This window comes from Salmo trutta, chromosome 5 (assembly GCF_901001165.1).
Source record: "Salmo trutta chromosome 5, fSalTru1.1, whole genome shotgun sequence".
NCBI lineage: Eukaryota > Metazoa > Chordata > Actinopteri > Salmoniformes > Salmonidae > Salmo > Salmo trutta.
In genome coordinates this window covers 62,341,074-62,357,363 of record NC_042961.1, presented here as the reverse complement: position 1 = coordinate 62,357,363, position 16,290 = coordinate 62,341,074, and the positions used below count along the sequence as shown (strand labels likewise).

General features: G+C 44.3%; 2 protein-coding genes across 2 annotated transcripts; both read right to left on the bottom strand.

Moving 5' to 3' along the window:
* Positions 1–2,467: 2,467 nt before the first annotated feature.
* On the bottom strand, positions 2,468–4,300 carry LOC115194741 (uncharacterized). The gene is made up of 3 exons (XM_029754651.1): positions 4,244–4,300; positions 2,896–3,851; positions 2,468–2,613 (listed from the first exon to the last, which is right to left on the bottom strand). Exons 1-3 carry the CDS (start codon positions 4,298–4,300, stop codon positions 2,559–2,561), a joined length of 1,068 nt encoding a protein of 355 aa, XP_029610511.1. The 3' UTR covers positions 2,468–2,558.
* Positions 4,301–5,725: 1,425 nt separating this feature from the next.
* LOC115194739 (endothelin-1 receptor) lies at positions 5,726–15,868 on the bottom strand. Its single transcript, XM_029754650.1, has 5 exons — positions 15,643–15,868; positions 12,952–13,104; positions 12,339–12,472; positions 8,122–8,230; positions 5,726–6,858 (listed from the first exon to the last, which is right to left on the bottom strand). Exons 1-5 carry the CDS (start codon positions 15,670–15,672, stop codon positions 6,715–6,717), a joined length of 570 nt encoding a protein of 189 aa, XP_029610510.1. The 5' UTR covers positions 15,673–15,868; the 3' UTR covers positions 5,726–6,714.
* Between the last annotated feature and the right edge of the window lie 422 nt (positions 15,869–16,290).

The following is a 16,290-nucleotide window of genomic DNA, read 5'->3' as shown; positions in this document are numbered from 1 at the left end:
GGAGAGAGAGACAGAGAGAGAGAGAGAGACAGAGAGAGAGAGAGAGAGACAGAGAGAGACAGAGAGAGACAGAGAGAGAGAGAGAGAGACAGAGAGAGAGAGAGAGAGACAGAGAGCGAGAGAGAGAGAGAGAGAGAGAGAGAGAGACAGAGAGACAGAGAGAGAGAGAGAGACAGAGAGAGAGAGAGAGACAGAGAGAGAGAGAGAGAGACAGAGAGAGAGAGAGAGAGAGCAGGATATTGAGTAGAGGAGGAAGCGGTGTGGATAGGAACACTGACTACATCTGTCAACAACTTGTAAAGAGATTTACTCCATATTGGTTCTCTGGGTTGGTACTCTGTTACCACTCTACAGAAGACACAGTAGTAAAGTATGCAGGGGGAGAGGAGAGAGAGAGAGAGAGAGACAGAAACAGAGAGAGAGACAGAAACAGAGAGAGAGACAGAAACAGAGAGACAGAGAGAGACAGAGAGAGACAGAGAGAGAGAGAGAGACAGAAACAGAGAGAGAGACAGAAACAGAGAGAGAGAGAGAGAGACAGAAACAGAAACAGAGAGCGAGAGAGACAGAAACAGAGAGAGAGAGAGACAGAAACAGAGAGAGAGAGAGTCGTTAAGAGAGAGAGCAATGGAGAGAGAGAGAGCGAGAGAGGGGAGAAAAGGAGAGAGAGAAAAAGGAAGGGAGAGATTACACTTTTTACCATCTGTTCTGGTCATAGTGATTTTCCCCTGGAGTAGTGGAAAGTGGGTTGGAAAAAACACATTGAGATAAATATAGACAGATTGAGTAGAGTACCGTAAGTCTTCTAATAGATACCTTTATATCTCCTCTGTGTCAGACACCACCAACACATGGAATAGAGTGCCGTAACTCTACTAATAGATACCTTTATATCTCCTCTGTGTCAGACACCACCAACACATGGAGTAGAGTGCCGTAACTCTACTAATAGATACCTTTATATCTCCTCTGTGTCAGACACAACCAACACATGGAGTAGAGTACCGTAACTCTACTAATAGATACCTTTATATCTCCTCTGTGTCAGACACCACCAACACATGGAGTAGAGTACCGTAAGTCTACTAATAGATACCTTTATATCTCCTCTGTGTCAGACACCACCAACACATGGAGTAGAGTGCCGTAACTCTACTAATAGATACCTTTATATCTCCTCTGTGTCAGACACCACCAACACATGGAGTAGAGTACCGTAAGTCTTCTAATAGATACCTTTATATCTCCTCTGTGTCAGACACCACCAACACATGGAGTAGAGTGCCGTAACTCTACTAATAGATACCTTTATATCTCCTCTGTGTCAGACACAACCAACACATGGAGTAGAGTACCGTAAGTCTTCTAATAGATACCTTTATATCTCCTCTGTGTCAGACACCACCAACACATGGAGTAGAGTACCGTAAGTCTTCTAATAGATACCTTTATATCTCCTCTGTGTCAGACACCACCAACACATGGAGTAGAGTACCGTAAGTCTTCTAATAGATACCTTTATATCTCCTCTGTGTCAGACACCACCAACACATGGAGTAGAGTACCGTAACTCTTCTTGAAAGTTAGAAAATATATCTTTATTTTTCTCAAGATAGAAAGACACCAACAACAGAAAAGATACATATTTCTCAATTCTTACATATAAAAAACTAAATGTATAGCACAATAGTTACTGTATAGTACACTCCCTTAAATACTTTGAACATGTATATTAAACCATGGATATAGTGGTGTGTGTTTCTGGCCCAACCCTGCTCAGGGTGTCTACTATGGGAGGAGAATCCGGACTGGGGGGGGCAACTTCACTCCAACGCAGCTCGAGCCCTACCCTTCTCTCCCTCCCCTCCCTCTCTCCCTCTCTCCCTCCCTCCCTCCCTCCCTCCCTCCCTCCCTGTCTGTCTTCCCTCCCTCCCTCCCTCCCTCCCTCCCTCCCTCCCTCCCTCCCTCCCTCCCTCCCTGTCTGTCTGTCTGTCTGTCTGTCTGTCTGTCTGTCTGTCTGTCTGTCTGTCTGTCTGTCTTTCTTTCCCTCCCTCCCTCCCTCCCTCCCTCCCTCCCTCCCTCCCTGTATTTCTCTCCCTCTCTCTCTTCCTCCCTCCCTGTCTTTCTATCTCTCTCTCTCTCTCCCTCACTCACTCTCTCTCTCTCTCTCACTCGCCCTCCCTCCCTCTCTCTCTTCCTCCCTCCCTGTCTTTCTATCTCTCTCTCTCTCTCCCTCACTCACTCTCTCTCTCTCTCTCTCACTCGCCCTCCCTCCCTCTCTTCCTTCCTCCATCCCTCGGTACAGGGTCTCGTCAAACTCTCCTTTATGCACACTCATCATTAAGGTTACACTGTGCCCAGCACTTTTCAGCCTCACACACACAACACACACACACACACACACACACACACACACACACACACACACACACACACACACACACACACACACACACACACACACACACACACACACACACACACACACACACACACACACTGTTCGTAGGCTCTTCCACTTCCTGTGCTAGGTGTCCAGCCAGCAAGCTGCCAATCATTCATCTCCATGGTTCAAACAGTGAAGTGTTGAATTGTTTGGAAAAATACTGCATGGTATATATATATATATATATATAGTACCAAAAATACTGCATGGTGTATATATAGTCCCACAAATACTGCATGGTGTATATATAGTCCCACAAATACTTCATGGTGTATATATAGTCCCACAAATACTGCATGGTGTATATATAGTCCCGAAAATACTTCATGGTGTATATATAGTCCCGCTAATATGGCATGGTGTATATATAGTCCCGAAAATACTGCATGGTGTATATATAGTCCTGAAAATACTGCATGGTGTATATATAGTCCCGAAAATACTGCATGGTGTATATATAGTCCCAAAAATACTGCATGGTGTATATATAGTACCAAAAATACTGCACGGTGTATATATAGTCCCGAAAATACTGCATGGTGTATATATAGTCCCAAAAATACTGCATGGTGTATATATAGTACCAAAAATACTGCACGGTGTAGATATAGTACCAAAAATACTGCATGGTGTATATATAGTCCTGAAAATACTGCACGGTGTATATATAGAGTACCGAAAATACTGCATGGTGTATATATAGTCCCGAAAATACTGCATGGTGTATATATAGTCCCAAAAATACTGCATGGTGTATATATAGTACCAAAAATACTGCACGGTGTATATATAGTCCCGAAAATACTGCATGGTGTATATATAGTCCCAAAAATACTGCATGGTGTATATATAGTACCAAAAATACTGCACGGTGTAGATATAGTACCAAAAATACTGCATGGTGTATATATAGTCCTGAAAATACTGCACGGTGTATATATAGAGTACCGAAAATACTGCATGGTGTATATATAGTACCAAAAATACTGCGCGGTGTATATATAGTACCAAAAATACTGCACGGTGTAGATATAGTACCAAAAATACTGCATGGTGTATATATAGTCCTGAAAATACTGCATGGTGTATATATAGTCCTGAAAATACTGCATGGTGTATATATAGTACCAAAAATACTGCGCGGTGTATATATAGTACCAAAAATACTGCACGGTGTAGATATAGTACCAAAAATACTGCATGGTGTATATATATAGTCCTGAAAATACTGCATGGTGTATATATAGTCCTGAAAATACTGCATGGTGTATATATAGTACCAAAAATACTGCGCGGTGTATATATAGTACCAAAAATACTGCACGGTGTAGATATAGTACCAAAAATACTGCATGGTGTATATATAGTCCTGAAAATACTGCATGGTGTGTATATAGTAATGAAAATACTGCATGGTGTATATATAGTCCTGAAAATACTGCATGGTGTATATATAGAGTACCGAAAATACTGCATGGTGTATATAGAGTCCCACAAATACTGCATGGTGTATATATAGTACCAAAAATACTGCATGGTGTATATATAGTCCTTAAAATACTGCATGGTGTATATATAGTCCTTAAAATACTGCATGGTGTATATATAGTACCAAAAATACTGCATGGTGTATATATAGTCCTTAAAATACTGCATGGTGTATATATAGTCCTGAAAATACTGCATGGTGTATATATAGTCCCAAAAATACTGCATGGTGTATATATAGTCCTTAAAATACTGCATGGTGTATATATAGTCCCGCTAATACTGCATGGTGTATATAGAGTAATGAAAATATTGCATGGTGTATATATATAGTCCCAAAAATATTGCATGGTGTGTACAGTGCATTCTGAAAGTATTCAGACCCCTGGACTTTTTCCACATTTTGTTACGTTACAACCTTATTCTAAAATGTATTAAATAATTTTTACACACAATGCCCCATAATAACAAAGCAAAAACAGGTTTTTAGAAAGGTTTGCAAATTTACATAAATATTCAGACCCTTTGCTATGAGACTCGAAATTGAGCTCAGGTGCATCCTGTTTCCATTGATCATCCTTGAGATGTTTCTACAACTTGATTGGAGTCCACCTGTGGTAAATTCAATTGATTGGACATGATTTGGAAAGGCAAACACCTGTCTATATAAGGTCCCACAGTTGACAGAGCATGTCAGAGCAAAAAACAAAGCCATGAGATCAAAGGAATAGTCCGTAGAGCGCCGAGACAGGATTGTGTCGAGGCACAGATCTGGGGAAGGGTACCAAAAAATGTCTGCAGCATTGAAGGTCCCCAAGAGCACAGTGGTCTCCATCAGTCTTAAATGGAAGAAGTTTGGAACCATCAAGACTCTTCCTAGAGCTGGCCGCCCGGCCAAACTGAGCAATCAGGGGAGAAGGGCCTTGGTCAGGGAGGTGACCAAGAACCTGATGGTCGCTTTGACAGAGCTCCAGAGTTCCTCTGTGAAGATGGGAGAACCTTCCAGAAGGACAACCATCTCTGCAGCGCTCCACCAATCTGGCCTTTATGGTAGAGTGGACAGATGGAAGCCACTCCTCAGTAAAAGGCACATGACAGCCCGCTTGGAGTTTTCCAAAATGCACCTAAAGACTCTCAGACCATGAGAAACAAGATTCTCTGGTCTGATGAATGGTCTGAATGCCAAGTGTCATGTCTGGAGGAAACCTGGCACCATCCCTATGATGAAGCATGGTGGTGGCAGCATCATGCTGTGGGGATGTTTTTCAGTGGCAGGGACTGGCAGACTAGTCAGGATTGAGGGAAAGATGAACAGAGCAAAGTACAGAGAGATACTTGATGAAAACCTGCTCCAGAACGCTCAGGACCTCAGACTGGGTTCACCTTCCAACAGAACAACGACCCTGAGCACACAGCCAAGAAAACGCAGGAGTGGCTTTGGGACAAGTCTCTGAATGTCCTTGAGTGGCCCAGCCAGAGCTCGGACTTGAACCCGATCGAACATCTCTGGAGAGATCTGAAAATAGCTGTGCAGCAACGCTCCCCATCCAACCTGACAGAGCTTGAGAGTATCTGCAGAGAAGAATGGGAGAAACTCCCCAAATACAGGTGTGCCAAGCTTGTAGCATCATACCCAAGAAGACTTGAGGCTGTAATCGCTGCCAAAGGTGCTTCAACAAAGTACTGAGTAAAGGGTCTGAATACTTATATAAATGGAATATTTCAGTTATTTATTTTGTATTAAATTAGCAACATTTTCTACAAAACAGTTTTTGCTTTGTCATTATGGGGTTCTTATTCTGCTGGCTGGTTCCATTGAGGTTCAGAGGTTCCATACTGTTGATCAGGGTTCTTATTCTGCAGGCTGGTTCCATTGAGGTTCAGAGGTTCCATACTGTTGATCAGGGTTCTTATTCTGCAGGCTGGTTCCATTGAGGTTCAGAGGTTCCATACTGTTGATCAGGGTTCTTATTCTGCTGGCTGGTTCTATTGAGGTTCAGAGGTTCCATACTGTTGATCAGGGTTCTTATTCTGCTGGCTGGTTCCATTGAGGTTCAGAGGTTCCATACTGTTGATCAGGGTTCTTATTCTGCTGGCTGGTTCTATTGAGGTTCAGAGGTTCCATACTGTTGATCAGGGTTCTTATTCTGCTGGCTGGTTCCATTGAGGTTCAGAGGTTCCATACTGTTGATCAGGGTTCTTATTCTGCTGGCTGGTTCCATTGAGGTTCAGAGGTTCCATACTGTTGATCAGGGTTCTTATTCTGCTGGCTGGTTCCATTGAGGTTCAGAGGTTCCATAATGTTGATCAGGGTTCTTATTCTGCTGGCTGGTTCTATTGAGGTTCAGAGGTTCCATACTGTTGATCAGGGTTGTTATTCTACAGGCTGGTTCCATTGAGGTTCAGAGGTTCCATACTGTTGATCAGGGTTCTTATTCTGCTGGCTGGTTCTATTGAGGTTCAGAGGTTCCATACTGTTGATCAGGGTTCTTATTCTGCTGGCTGGTTCCATTGAGGTTCAGAGGTTCCATACTGTTGATCAGGGTTCTTATTCTGCTGGCTGGTTCCATTGAGGTTCAGAGGTTCCATACTGTTGATCAGGGTTCTTATTCTACAGACTGGTTCCATTGAGGTTCAGAGGTTCCATACTGTTGATCAGGGTTCTTATTCTGCAGGCTGGTTCCATTGAGGTTCAGAGGTTCCATACTGTTGATCAGGGTTCTTATTCTGCTGGCTGGTTCCATTGAGGTTCAGAGGTTCCATACTGTTGATCAGGGTTCTTATTCTGCAGGCTGGTTCCATTGAGGTTCAGAGGTTCCATACTGTTGATCAGGGTTCTTATTCTGCTGGCTGGTTCCATTGAGGTTCAGAGGTACCATACTGTTGATCAGGAAACTGGAGTCACACCAACAACACAGACATGACTAGAGGAAGAAGAGAGGGATGGAGGCAGAGTGAGAACACAGGGAACATCTCTGGGGTCAAAACCTTTCTATATTTGTCCCTCTCTCTCTCTCTCTCTCTCTCTCTCTCTCTCTCTTTCTCCCCATGTCTCTCTCTCTTTGTCCCCATGTCTCTCTCTCTCTCTTTCTCCCCATGTCTCTCTCTCTTTGTCCCCATGTCTCTCTCTCTCTCTCTTTGTCCCCATGTCTCTCTCTCTCTTTCTCCCCATGTCTCTCTCTCTCTCTTTGTCCCCATGTCTCTCTCTCTCTTTCTCCCCATGTCTCTCTCTCTCTTTCTCCCCATGTCTCTCTCTCTCTCTCTCTTTGTCCCCATGTCTCTCTCTCTCTCTTTCTCCCCATGTCTCTCTCTCTTTGTCCCCATGTCTCTCTCTCTCTCTTTGTCCCCATGTCTCTCTCTCTTTGTCCCCATGTCTCTCTCTCTCTCTTTGTCCCCATGTCTCTCTCTCTCTTTCTCCCCATGTCTCTCTCTCTCTCTTTGTCCCCATGTCTCTCTCTCTCTTTCTCCCCATGTCTCTCTCTCTCTCTTTCTCCCCATGTCTCTCTCTCTCTCTCTCTTTGTCCCCATGTCTCTCTCTCTCTCTTTCTCCCCATGTCTCTCTCTCTTTGTCCCCATGTCTCTCTCTCTCTCTTTGTCCCCATGTCTCTCTCTATCTCTTTCTCCCCATGTCTCTCTCTCTCTCTCTCTTTGTCCCCATGTCTCTCTCTCTCTCTTTCTCCCCATGTCTCTCTCTCTGGCTCTTCTCCCACACTCCCTCTCGCTCCCCCCCACTCACTCTGTTTTGGTTTGTCTGTCTCTCTCTCTCCCGTTCCTCCCTCCCTCCCTCTCTCTCCCGTTCCTCCCTCCCTCTCTCTCTCTTTCTCCCCATGTCTCTCTCTCTGGCTCTTCTCCCAGACTCCCACTCTGTTTTGGTTTTTCTGTCTCTCTCTCTCCCGTTCCCCCTTCCCTCCCTCTCTCTCCCGTTCCCCCTTCCCTCCCTCTCTCTCTCTCCCGTTCCTCCCTCCCTCTCTCCCGTTCCTCTTTCCCTCCCTCTCTCTCCCGTTCCTCCCTCCCTCTCTCCCCCTCTCTTTCCCTCCCTCTCTGTGTGTCCCTGCCGTTATCTCTCTCACACGACCCACTGAACCCATGACCTCGCTGTGACATCACAGCCACTAGGACCTCATTGGATCACGGAGCGAGGTGGCTTGACATTGGAAGAGCACACGTACACACACACACAGTCCTACCTTGAAGCAGTTTTTGAACTTCTTGCTGACGAAGTAGAGGATGATGGGGTTGATGCAGGAGTTGACTGTGGCGAGGTTAATACTGAAGTAGTCCAGGACCAATAGGAAACTACAGACACAACAACAGACCCAGGTTAATACTGCAGTAGTCCAGGACCAATAGGAAACTACAGACACAACAACAGACCCAGGTTAATACTGAAGTAGTCCAGGACCAATAGGAAACTACAGACACAACAACAGACCCAGGTTAATACTGCAGTAGTCCAGGACCAATAGGAAACTACAGACACAACAACAGACCCAGGTTAATACTGAAGTAGTCCAGGACCAATAGGAAACTACAGACACAACAACAGACCCAGGTTAATACTGAAGTAGTCCAGGACCAATAGGAAACTACAGACACAACAACAGACCCAGGTTAATACTGAAGTAGTCCAGGACCAATAGGAAACTACAGACACAACAACAGACCCAGGTTAATACTGCAGTAGTCCAGGACCAATAGGAAACTACAGACACAACAACAGACCCAGGTTAATACTGAAGTAGTCCAGGACCAATAGGAAACTACAGACACAACAACAGACCCAGGTTAATACTGAAGTAGTCCAGGACCAATAGGAAACTACAGACACAACAACAGACCCAGGTTAATACTGAAGTAGTCCAGGACCAATAGGAAACTATAGACACAACAACAGACCCAGGTTAATACTGAAGTAGTCCAGGACCAATAGGAAACTACAGACGCAACAACAGACCCAGGTTAATACTGCAGTAGTCCAGGACCAATAGGAAACTACAGACACAACAACAGACCCAGTTAATACTGAAGTAGTCCAGGACCAATAGGAAACTACAGACACAACAACAGACCCAGGTTAATACTGAAGTAGTCCAGGACCAATAGGAAACTACAGACACAACAACAGACCCAGGTTAATACTGAAGTAGTCCAGGACCAATAGGAAACTACAGACACAACAACAGACCCAGGTTAATACTGAAGTAGTCCAGGACCAATAGGAAACTACAGACACAACAACAGACCCAGGTTAATACTGAAGTAGTCCAGGACCAATAGGAAACTACAGACACAACAACAGACCCAGGTTAATACTGAAGTAGTCCAGGACCAATAGGAAACTACAGACACAACAACAGACCCAGGTTAATACTGCAGTAGTCCAGGACCAATAGGAAACTACAGACACAACAACAGACCCAGGTTAATACTGAAGTAGTCCAGGACCAATAGGAAACTACAGACACAACAACAGACCCAGGTTAATACTGAAGTAGTCCAGGACCAATAGGAAACTACAGACACAACAACAGACCCAGGTTAATACTGAAATAGTCCAGGACCAATAGGAAACTACAGACACAACAACAGACCCAGGTTAATACTGAAGTAGTCCAGGACCAATAGGAAACTACAGACACAACAACAGACCCAGGTTAATACTGAAGTAGTCCAGGACCAATAGGAAACTACAGACGCAACAACAGACCCAGGTTAATACTGCAGTAGTCCAGGACCAATAGGAAACTACAGACACAACAACAGACCCAGTTAATACTGAAGTAGTCCAGGACCAATAGGAAACTACAGACACAACAACAGACCCAGGTTAATACTGAAGTAGTCCAGGACCAATAGGAAACTACAGACACAACAACAGACCCAGGTTAATACTGAAGTAGTCCAGGACCAATAGGAAACTACAGACACAACAACAGACCCAGGTTAATACTGAAGTAGTCCAGGACCAATAGGAAACTACAGACACAACAACAGACCCAGGTTAATACTGAAGTAGTCCAGGACCAATAGGAAACTACAGACACAACAACAGACCCAGGTTAATACTGAAGTAGTCCAGGACCAATAGGAAACTACAGACACAACAACAGACCCAGGTTAATACTGAAGTAGTCCAGGACCAATAGGAAACTACAGACACAACAACAGACCCAGGTTAATACTGCAGTAGTCCAGGATCAATAGGAAACTACAGACACAACAACAGACCCAGGTTAATACTGAAGTAGTCCAGGACCAATAGGAAACTACAGACACAACAACAGACCCAGGTTAATACTGCAGTAGTCCAGGACCAATAGGAAACTACAGACACAACAACAGACCCAGTTAATACACCCAGGTTAATACTGAAGTAGTCCAGGACCAATAGGAAACTACAGACACAACAACAGACCCAGGTTAATACTGAAGTAGTCCAGGACCAATAGGAAACTACAGACACAGTTAATACTGCAGTTGTCCAGGACCAATAGGAAACTACAGACACAACAACAGACCCAGGTTAATACTGAAGTAGTCCAGGACCAATAGGAAACTACAGACACAACAATAGACCAGGTTAATACTGCAGTAGTCCAGGACCAATAGGAAACTACAGACACAACAACAGACCCAGGTTATTACTGAAGTAGTCCAGGACCAATAGGAAACTACAGACACAACAACAGACCCAGTTAATACTGCAGTAGTCCAGGACCAATAGGAAACTACAGACACAACAACAGACCCAGGTTAATACTGAAGTAGTCCAGGACCAATAGGAAACTACAGACACAACAACAGACCCAGTTAATACTGAAGTAGTCCAGGACCAATAGGAAACTACAGACACAGTTAATACTGCAGTAGTCCAGGACTAATAGGAAACTATAGACACAGTTAATACTGCAGTAGTCCAGGACCAATAGGAAACTACAGACAAAACAACAGACCCAGGTTAATACTGCAGTAGTCCAGGACCAATAGGAAACTACAGACACAGTTAATACTGCAGTAGTCCAGGACCAATAGGAAACTACAGACACAACAACAGACACAGTTAATACTGCAGTAGTCCAGGACCAATAGGAAACTACAGACACAACAACAGACCCAGGTTAATACTGAAGTAGTCCAGGACCAATAGGAAACTACAGACACAACAACAGACCCAGGTTAATACTGAAGTAGTCCAGGACCAATAGGAAACTACAGACACAACAACAGACCCAGGTTAATACTGAAGTAGTCCAGGACCAATAGGAAACTACAGACACAACAACAGACCCAGGTTAATACTGCAGTAGTCCAGGACCAATAGGAAACTACAGACACAACAACAGACCCAGGTTAATACTGAAGTAGTCCAGGACCAATAGGAAACTACAGACACAACAATAGACCCAGTTAATACTGTAGTAGTCCAGGACCAATAGGAAACTACAGACACAACAACAGACCCAGGTTAATACTGAAGTAGTCCAGGACCAATAGGAAACTACAGACACAACAACAGACCCAGGTTAATACTGAAATAGTCCAGGACCAATAGGAAACTACAGACACAACAACAGACCCAGGTTAATACTGAAGTAGTCCAGGACCAATAGGAAACTACAGACACAACAACAGACCCAGGTTAATACTGCAGTAGTCCAGGACCAATAGGAAACTACAGACACAACAACAGACCCAGGTTAATACTGCAGTAGTCCAGGACCAATAGGAAACTACAGACACAACAACAGACCCAGTTAATACTGAAGTAGTCCAGGACCAATAGGAAACTACAGACACAACAACAGACCCAGGTTAATACTGAAATAGTCCTGGACCAATAGGAAACTACAGACACAACAACAGACCCAGGTTAATACTGAAATAGTCCAGGACCAATAGGAAACTACAGACACAACAACAGACCCAGGTTAATACTGAAATAGTCCAGGACCAATAGGAAACTACAGACACAGATAATACTGCAGTAGTCCAGGACCAACAGGAAACTACAGACACAACAACAGACCCAGTTAATACTGCAGTAGTCCAGGACCAATAGAAAACTACAGACACAACAACAGACCCAGTTAATACTGCAGTAGTCCAGGACCAATAGGAAACTACAGACACAACAACAGACCCAGGTTAATACTGCAGTAGTCCAGGACCAATAGGAAACGACAGACACAGTTAATACTGCAGTAGTCCAGGACCAACAGGAAACTAGAATATAGTGATAGAATATATATTTTAATGTACATTTTTTGAGAAATGTATCTAAATTGTCGCAATTTAGTAGCTAGTGTGTCCGTGATAGCGTGTGTTTGTGTGTGTGTGCGCGTGTGTGCTCGTGTGTGTGTGTGTGTGTGTGTGCCTGCGTACGTGTGTGTGCATGCGTCCCTACTTGAGCAGTTCACAGCGTCTGGCATCATGAGGCATGTAAACCATCTTCTTCAGTATCCTGCTGAGGTGCAGGGGGAACCAGCACAGAGCGAAGATCAGGACCAGGCAGAACACTGCCTTGGCTACCTCCCGACGCTACAGAGAGACAGCACACACAGGGGTGAGGTGTGTGTGTGTGTGTGTGTGTGTGTGTGTGTGTGTGTGTGTGTGTGTGTGTGTGTGTGTGTGTGTGTGTGTGTGTGTGTGTGTGTGTGTGTGTGTGTGTGTGTGTGGAGAGAGAGAGAGAGAGAGAGAGAGAGAGAGTGTGTGTGTGTGTGTGTGTGTGCGTGCGTAGAGAGTGAGAGAGTGTGTGTGTGTGTGTGCATAGAGAGTGAGAGAGAGTGTGTGTGTGTGTGTGTGTGTGTGTGTGTGTGTAGAGAGAGAGTGTGTGTGTTGTGTGTGTGTGTGTGTGTGTGTGCGTAGAGAGTGAGAGAGAGTGTGTGTGTGTGTGTGTGTGTAGAGAGTGAGAGAGAGTGTGTGTGTGTGTGTGTGTGTGTGTGTGTGTGTGTGTGTGTGTGTGTGTGTGTGTGTGTGTGTGTGTGTGTGTGTGTGTGTGTGTGTGTGTGTGTGTGTACCTGTTTGAGGTGTTCGCTGAGCGCGATGCGGAGGGATCCATTCCTGTGATGTAACATCTCACATGTCATCAGAGTGTAGAACACGGCGGAACACGCCAACGGAACACAGAAATAGAACCCAAACAGCCACCAGTCTTTAGCATCCCGATAGAACTACAGAACAACACAAATAAATAAACGTTCAGAATATTACAGAACAACACAAATAAATAAACATTCAGAATATTACAGAACAAAACAAATAAATAAACGTTCAGAATATTACAGAACAACACAAATAAATAAACATTCAGAATATTACAGAACAATACAAATAAATAAACGTTCAGAATATTATCCTAAACACTCATTCCAGGACAGTGATTCGGAGCCTATCCTCAACACAAGCCTACATACCCTGTATAGTCCACTGTTTATGACCAGAGACTCTATATGGGGAGGACTGTTTAATAAAAAGGGTAAAAACTGATCTAAAATCAGTTTCGGGCATGTAATTAATCGGGAGTTAACCCTGCTAAACACTGACCTGGAGTCAGTTTAAAAACACATTTATAATAATATTGTGTATGCCATTTAGCGGACAGTTTTAATCAAATCAAATTTGTCACATGCGCCGAATACAACAGGTGTAGACCTTACAGTGAAATGCTGAATACAACAGGTGTAGACCTCACAGTGAAATGCTGACTTACAAGCCCCTAACCAACAATGCTTTAAGAAGTTAAGAAGAAAAACGTGTTAAGTAAAAAATAGAAAATAAAAGAAACAAATAATTAAACAGCAACAGTAAAATAAAAATCGAGGCTAAATACAGGGGGTACCGGGTACAGAGTCAATGTCTGGTTAGTCGAGGTAATTGAGGTAATATGTACTGTACATGTAGGTAGAGTTAAAGTGAGTATGCATAGATAGTAAACATGTCCTGGATGGCAGGAAGCTTGGTCCTGTTGATGTACTGGGCCGTACGCACTACCCTCTGTAGCGCCTTACGGTCAGAGGCCGAGCAGTTGTCATACCAGGCGGTGATGCAACCAGTCAGGATGCTCTCGATGGTGCAGCTGTAGAACATTTTGAGGATCTGGGGACCCATCCCAAATCTTTTTAGTTTCCTGAGGGGGAATAGGCTTTGTCATGCCCTCTTCACGACTGTCTTGGTGTGTTTGGACCATTCTAGTTTGTTGTTGATGTGGACACCGAGGAACTTGAAGCTCTCAACCTGCTCCACTACAGCCCCGTCGGTGAGAATGGGGGCGTGCTCGGTCCTCCTTTTCCTGTAGTCCACAATCATCTCCTTTGTCTTGATCACATTGGGGGAGAGGTTGTTGCCCTGGCACCACATGGTCAGGTCTCTGATCTCCTCCCTATAGGCTGTCTCATCGTTGTCTGTGATCAGGCCTACCCCTGTTGTAATGGTGTTGGAGTCGTGCCTGGCCGTGCAGTCATGAGTGAACAGGGAGTACAGGAGGGGACTAAGCACACACCCCTGAGGGGCCCCATTGTTGAGGATCAGCATGGCAGACGTGTTGTTGCCTACCCTCACCACCTGGGGCGGCCCGTCAGGAAGTCCAGGATCCAGTTGCAGAGGGAGGTGTTTAGTCCCAGAGTCCTTAGCTTATTGATGAGCTTTGTGGGCACTATAGTGTTGAACGCTGAGCTGTACTCAATGAACAACATTCTCACATAGGTGTTCCTTTGTCCAAGTGAGAAAGGGCAGTGTGGAGTGCAGTAGAGATTTCATCATCTGTGGATCTGTTGGGGCGGTATGTGAATTGGAGTGGGTCTAGGGTTTCTGGGATGATGGTGTTGATGTGAGCCATGACCAGCCTTTCAAAGCACTTCATGGCTACAGACGTGAGTGCTACGGGTCGGTAGTCATTTAGGCAGGTTACCTTAGTGTTCTTGGGCACAGGGACTATGGTGGTCTGCTTAAAACATGTTGGTATTACAGACTCGGTCAGACTCGGTTTGAAACATGTGCTCAGGACCTCAGACTGGGTAGAAGGTTCACCTTCCAACAGGACAACGACACTAAGCACACAGCCAAGACAACGCAGGAGTGGCTTCGGGACAAGTCTCGTCTCTGAATGTCCTTGAGTGGCCCAGCCAGAGCCCGGACTTGAACCCGATCGAACATCTCTGGAGAGACCTGAAAATAGCTGTGCAGTGACGCTCCCCATCCAACCTGACAGAGCTTGAGAGGATCTGCAGAGAAGAATGGGAGAAACTCCCCGAATACAGAAGTACCAAGCTTGTAGTGTCATACCAAAGAAGACTCGATTCTGTAGTCGCTGCCAAAGGTTCTTCAACAAAGTACTGAGTAAAGAGTCTGAATACTTATGTAAAAGTAATATTTCAGTTTTTTTTTATTAGTACATTTGCAAAAACTTCTTAAAACCTGTTTTTGCTTTGTCATTATGGGGTATTGTGATGTCATTATGGGGTATTGTGATGTCATTATGGGGTATTGTGATGTCATTATGGGGTATTGTGATGTCATTATGGGGTATTGTGATGTCATTGTGGGGTATTGTTTGTAGTTTGATGAGGGGAAAAAAACAAATGAATCCATTTTAGAATAAGGCTGTAACGTAACAAAATGTGGAAACAATCAAGGGGTCTGAATACTTTCAGAATGCACCGTATGCATAAACACGCACGCACCCCCCCCCTCCCTTCACCCCCCCTTCTCACCGTCATGAATGGCGTCTGTGGGTTGAGCATGCAGGTCCGTATGGTCGCGTTCCTGTTTAAAACAACAAGGTTACCTTAACACACACTACCAATAGGGTTACCTTAACACACACTACCAATAGGGTTACCTTAACACACACACACTACCAATAGGGTTACCTTAACACACACACTACCAATAGGGTTACCTTAACACACACTACCAATAGGGATACCTTAACACACACACACTACCAAATAGGGTTACCTTAACACACACTACCAACAGGGTTACCTTAACACACACACACTACACCAATAGGGTTACCTTAACACACACACAATAGGGGTTACCCTTAACACACACACACTACCAATAGGGTTACCTTAACACACACACACTACCAATAGGGTTACCTTAACACACACTACCAATAGGGTTACCTTAACACACACACTACCAATAGGGTTACCTTAACACACACACACTACCAATAGGGTTACCTTAACACACACACTACCAATAGGGTTACCTTAACACACACACCAATAGGGTTACCTTAACACACACTACCAATAGGGTTACCTTAACACACACACTACCAATAGGGTTACCTTAACACACACACTACCAATAGGGATACCTTAACACACACACACTACCAATAG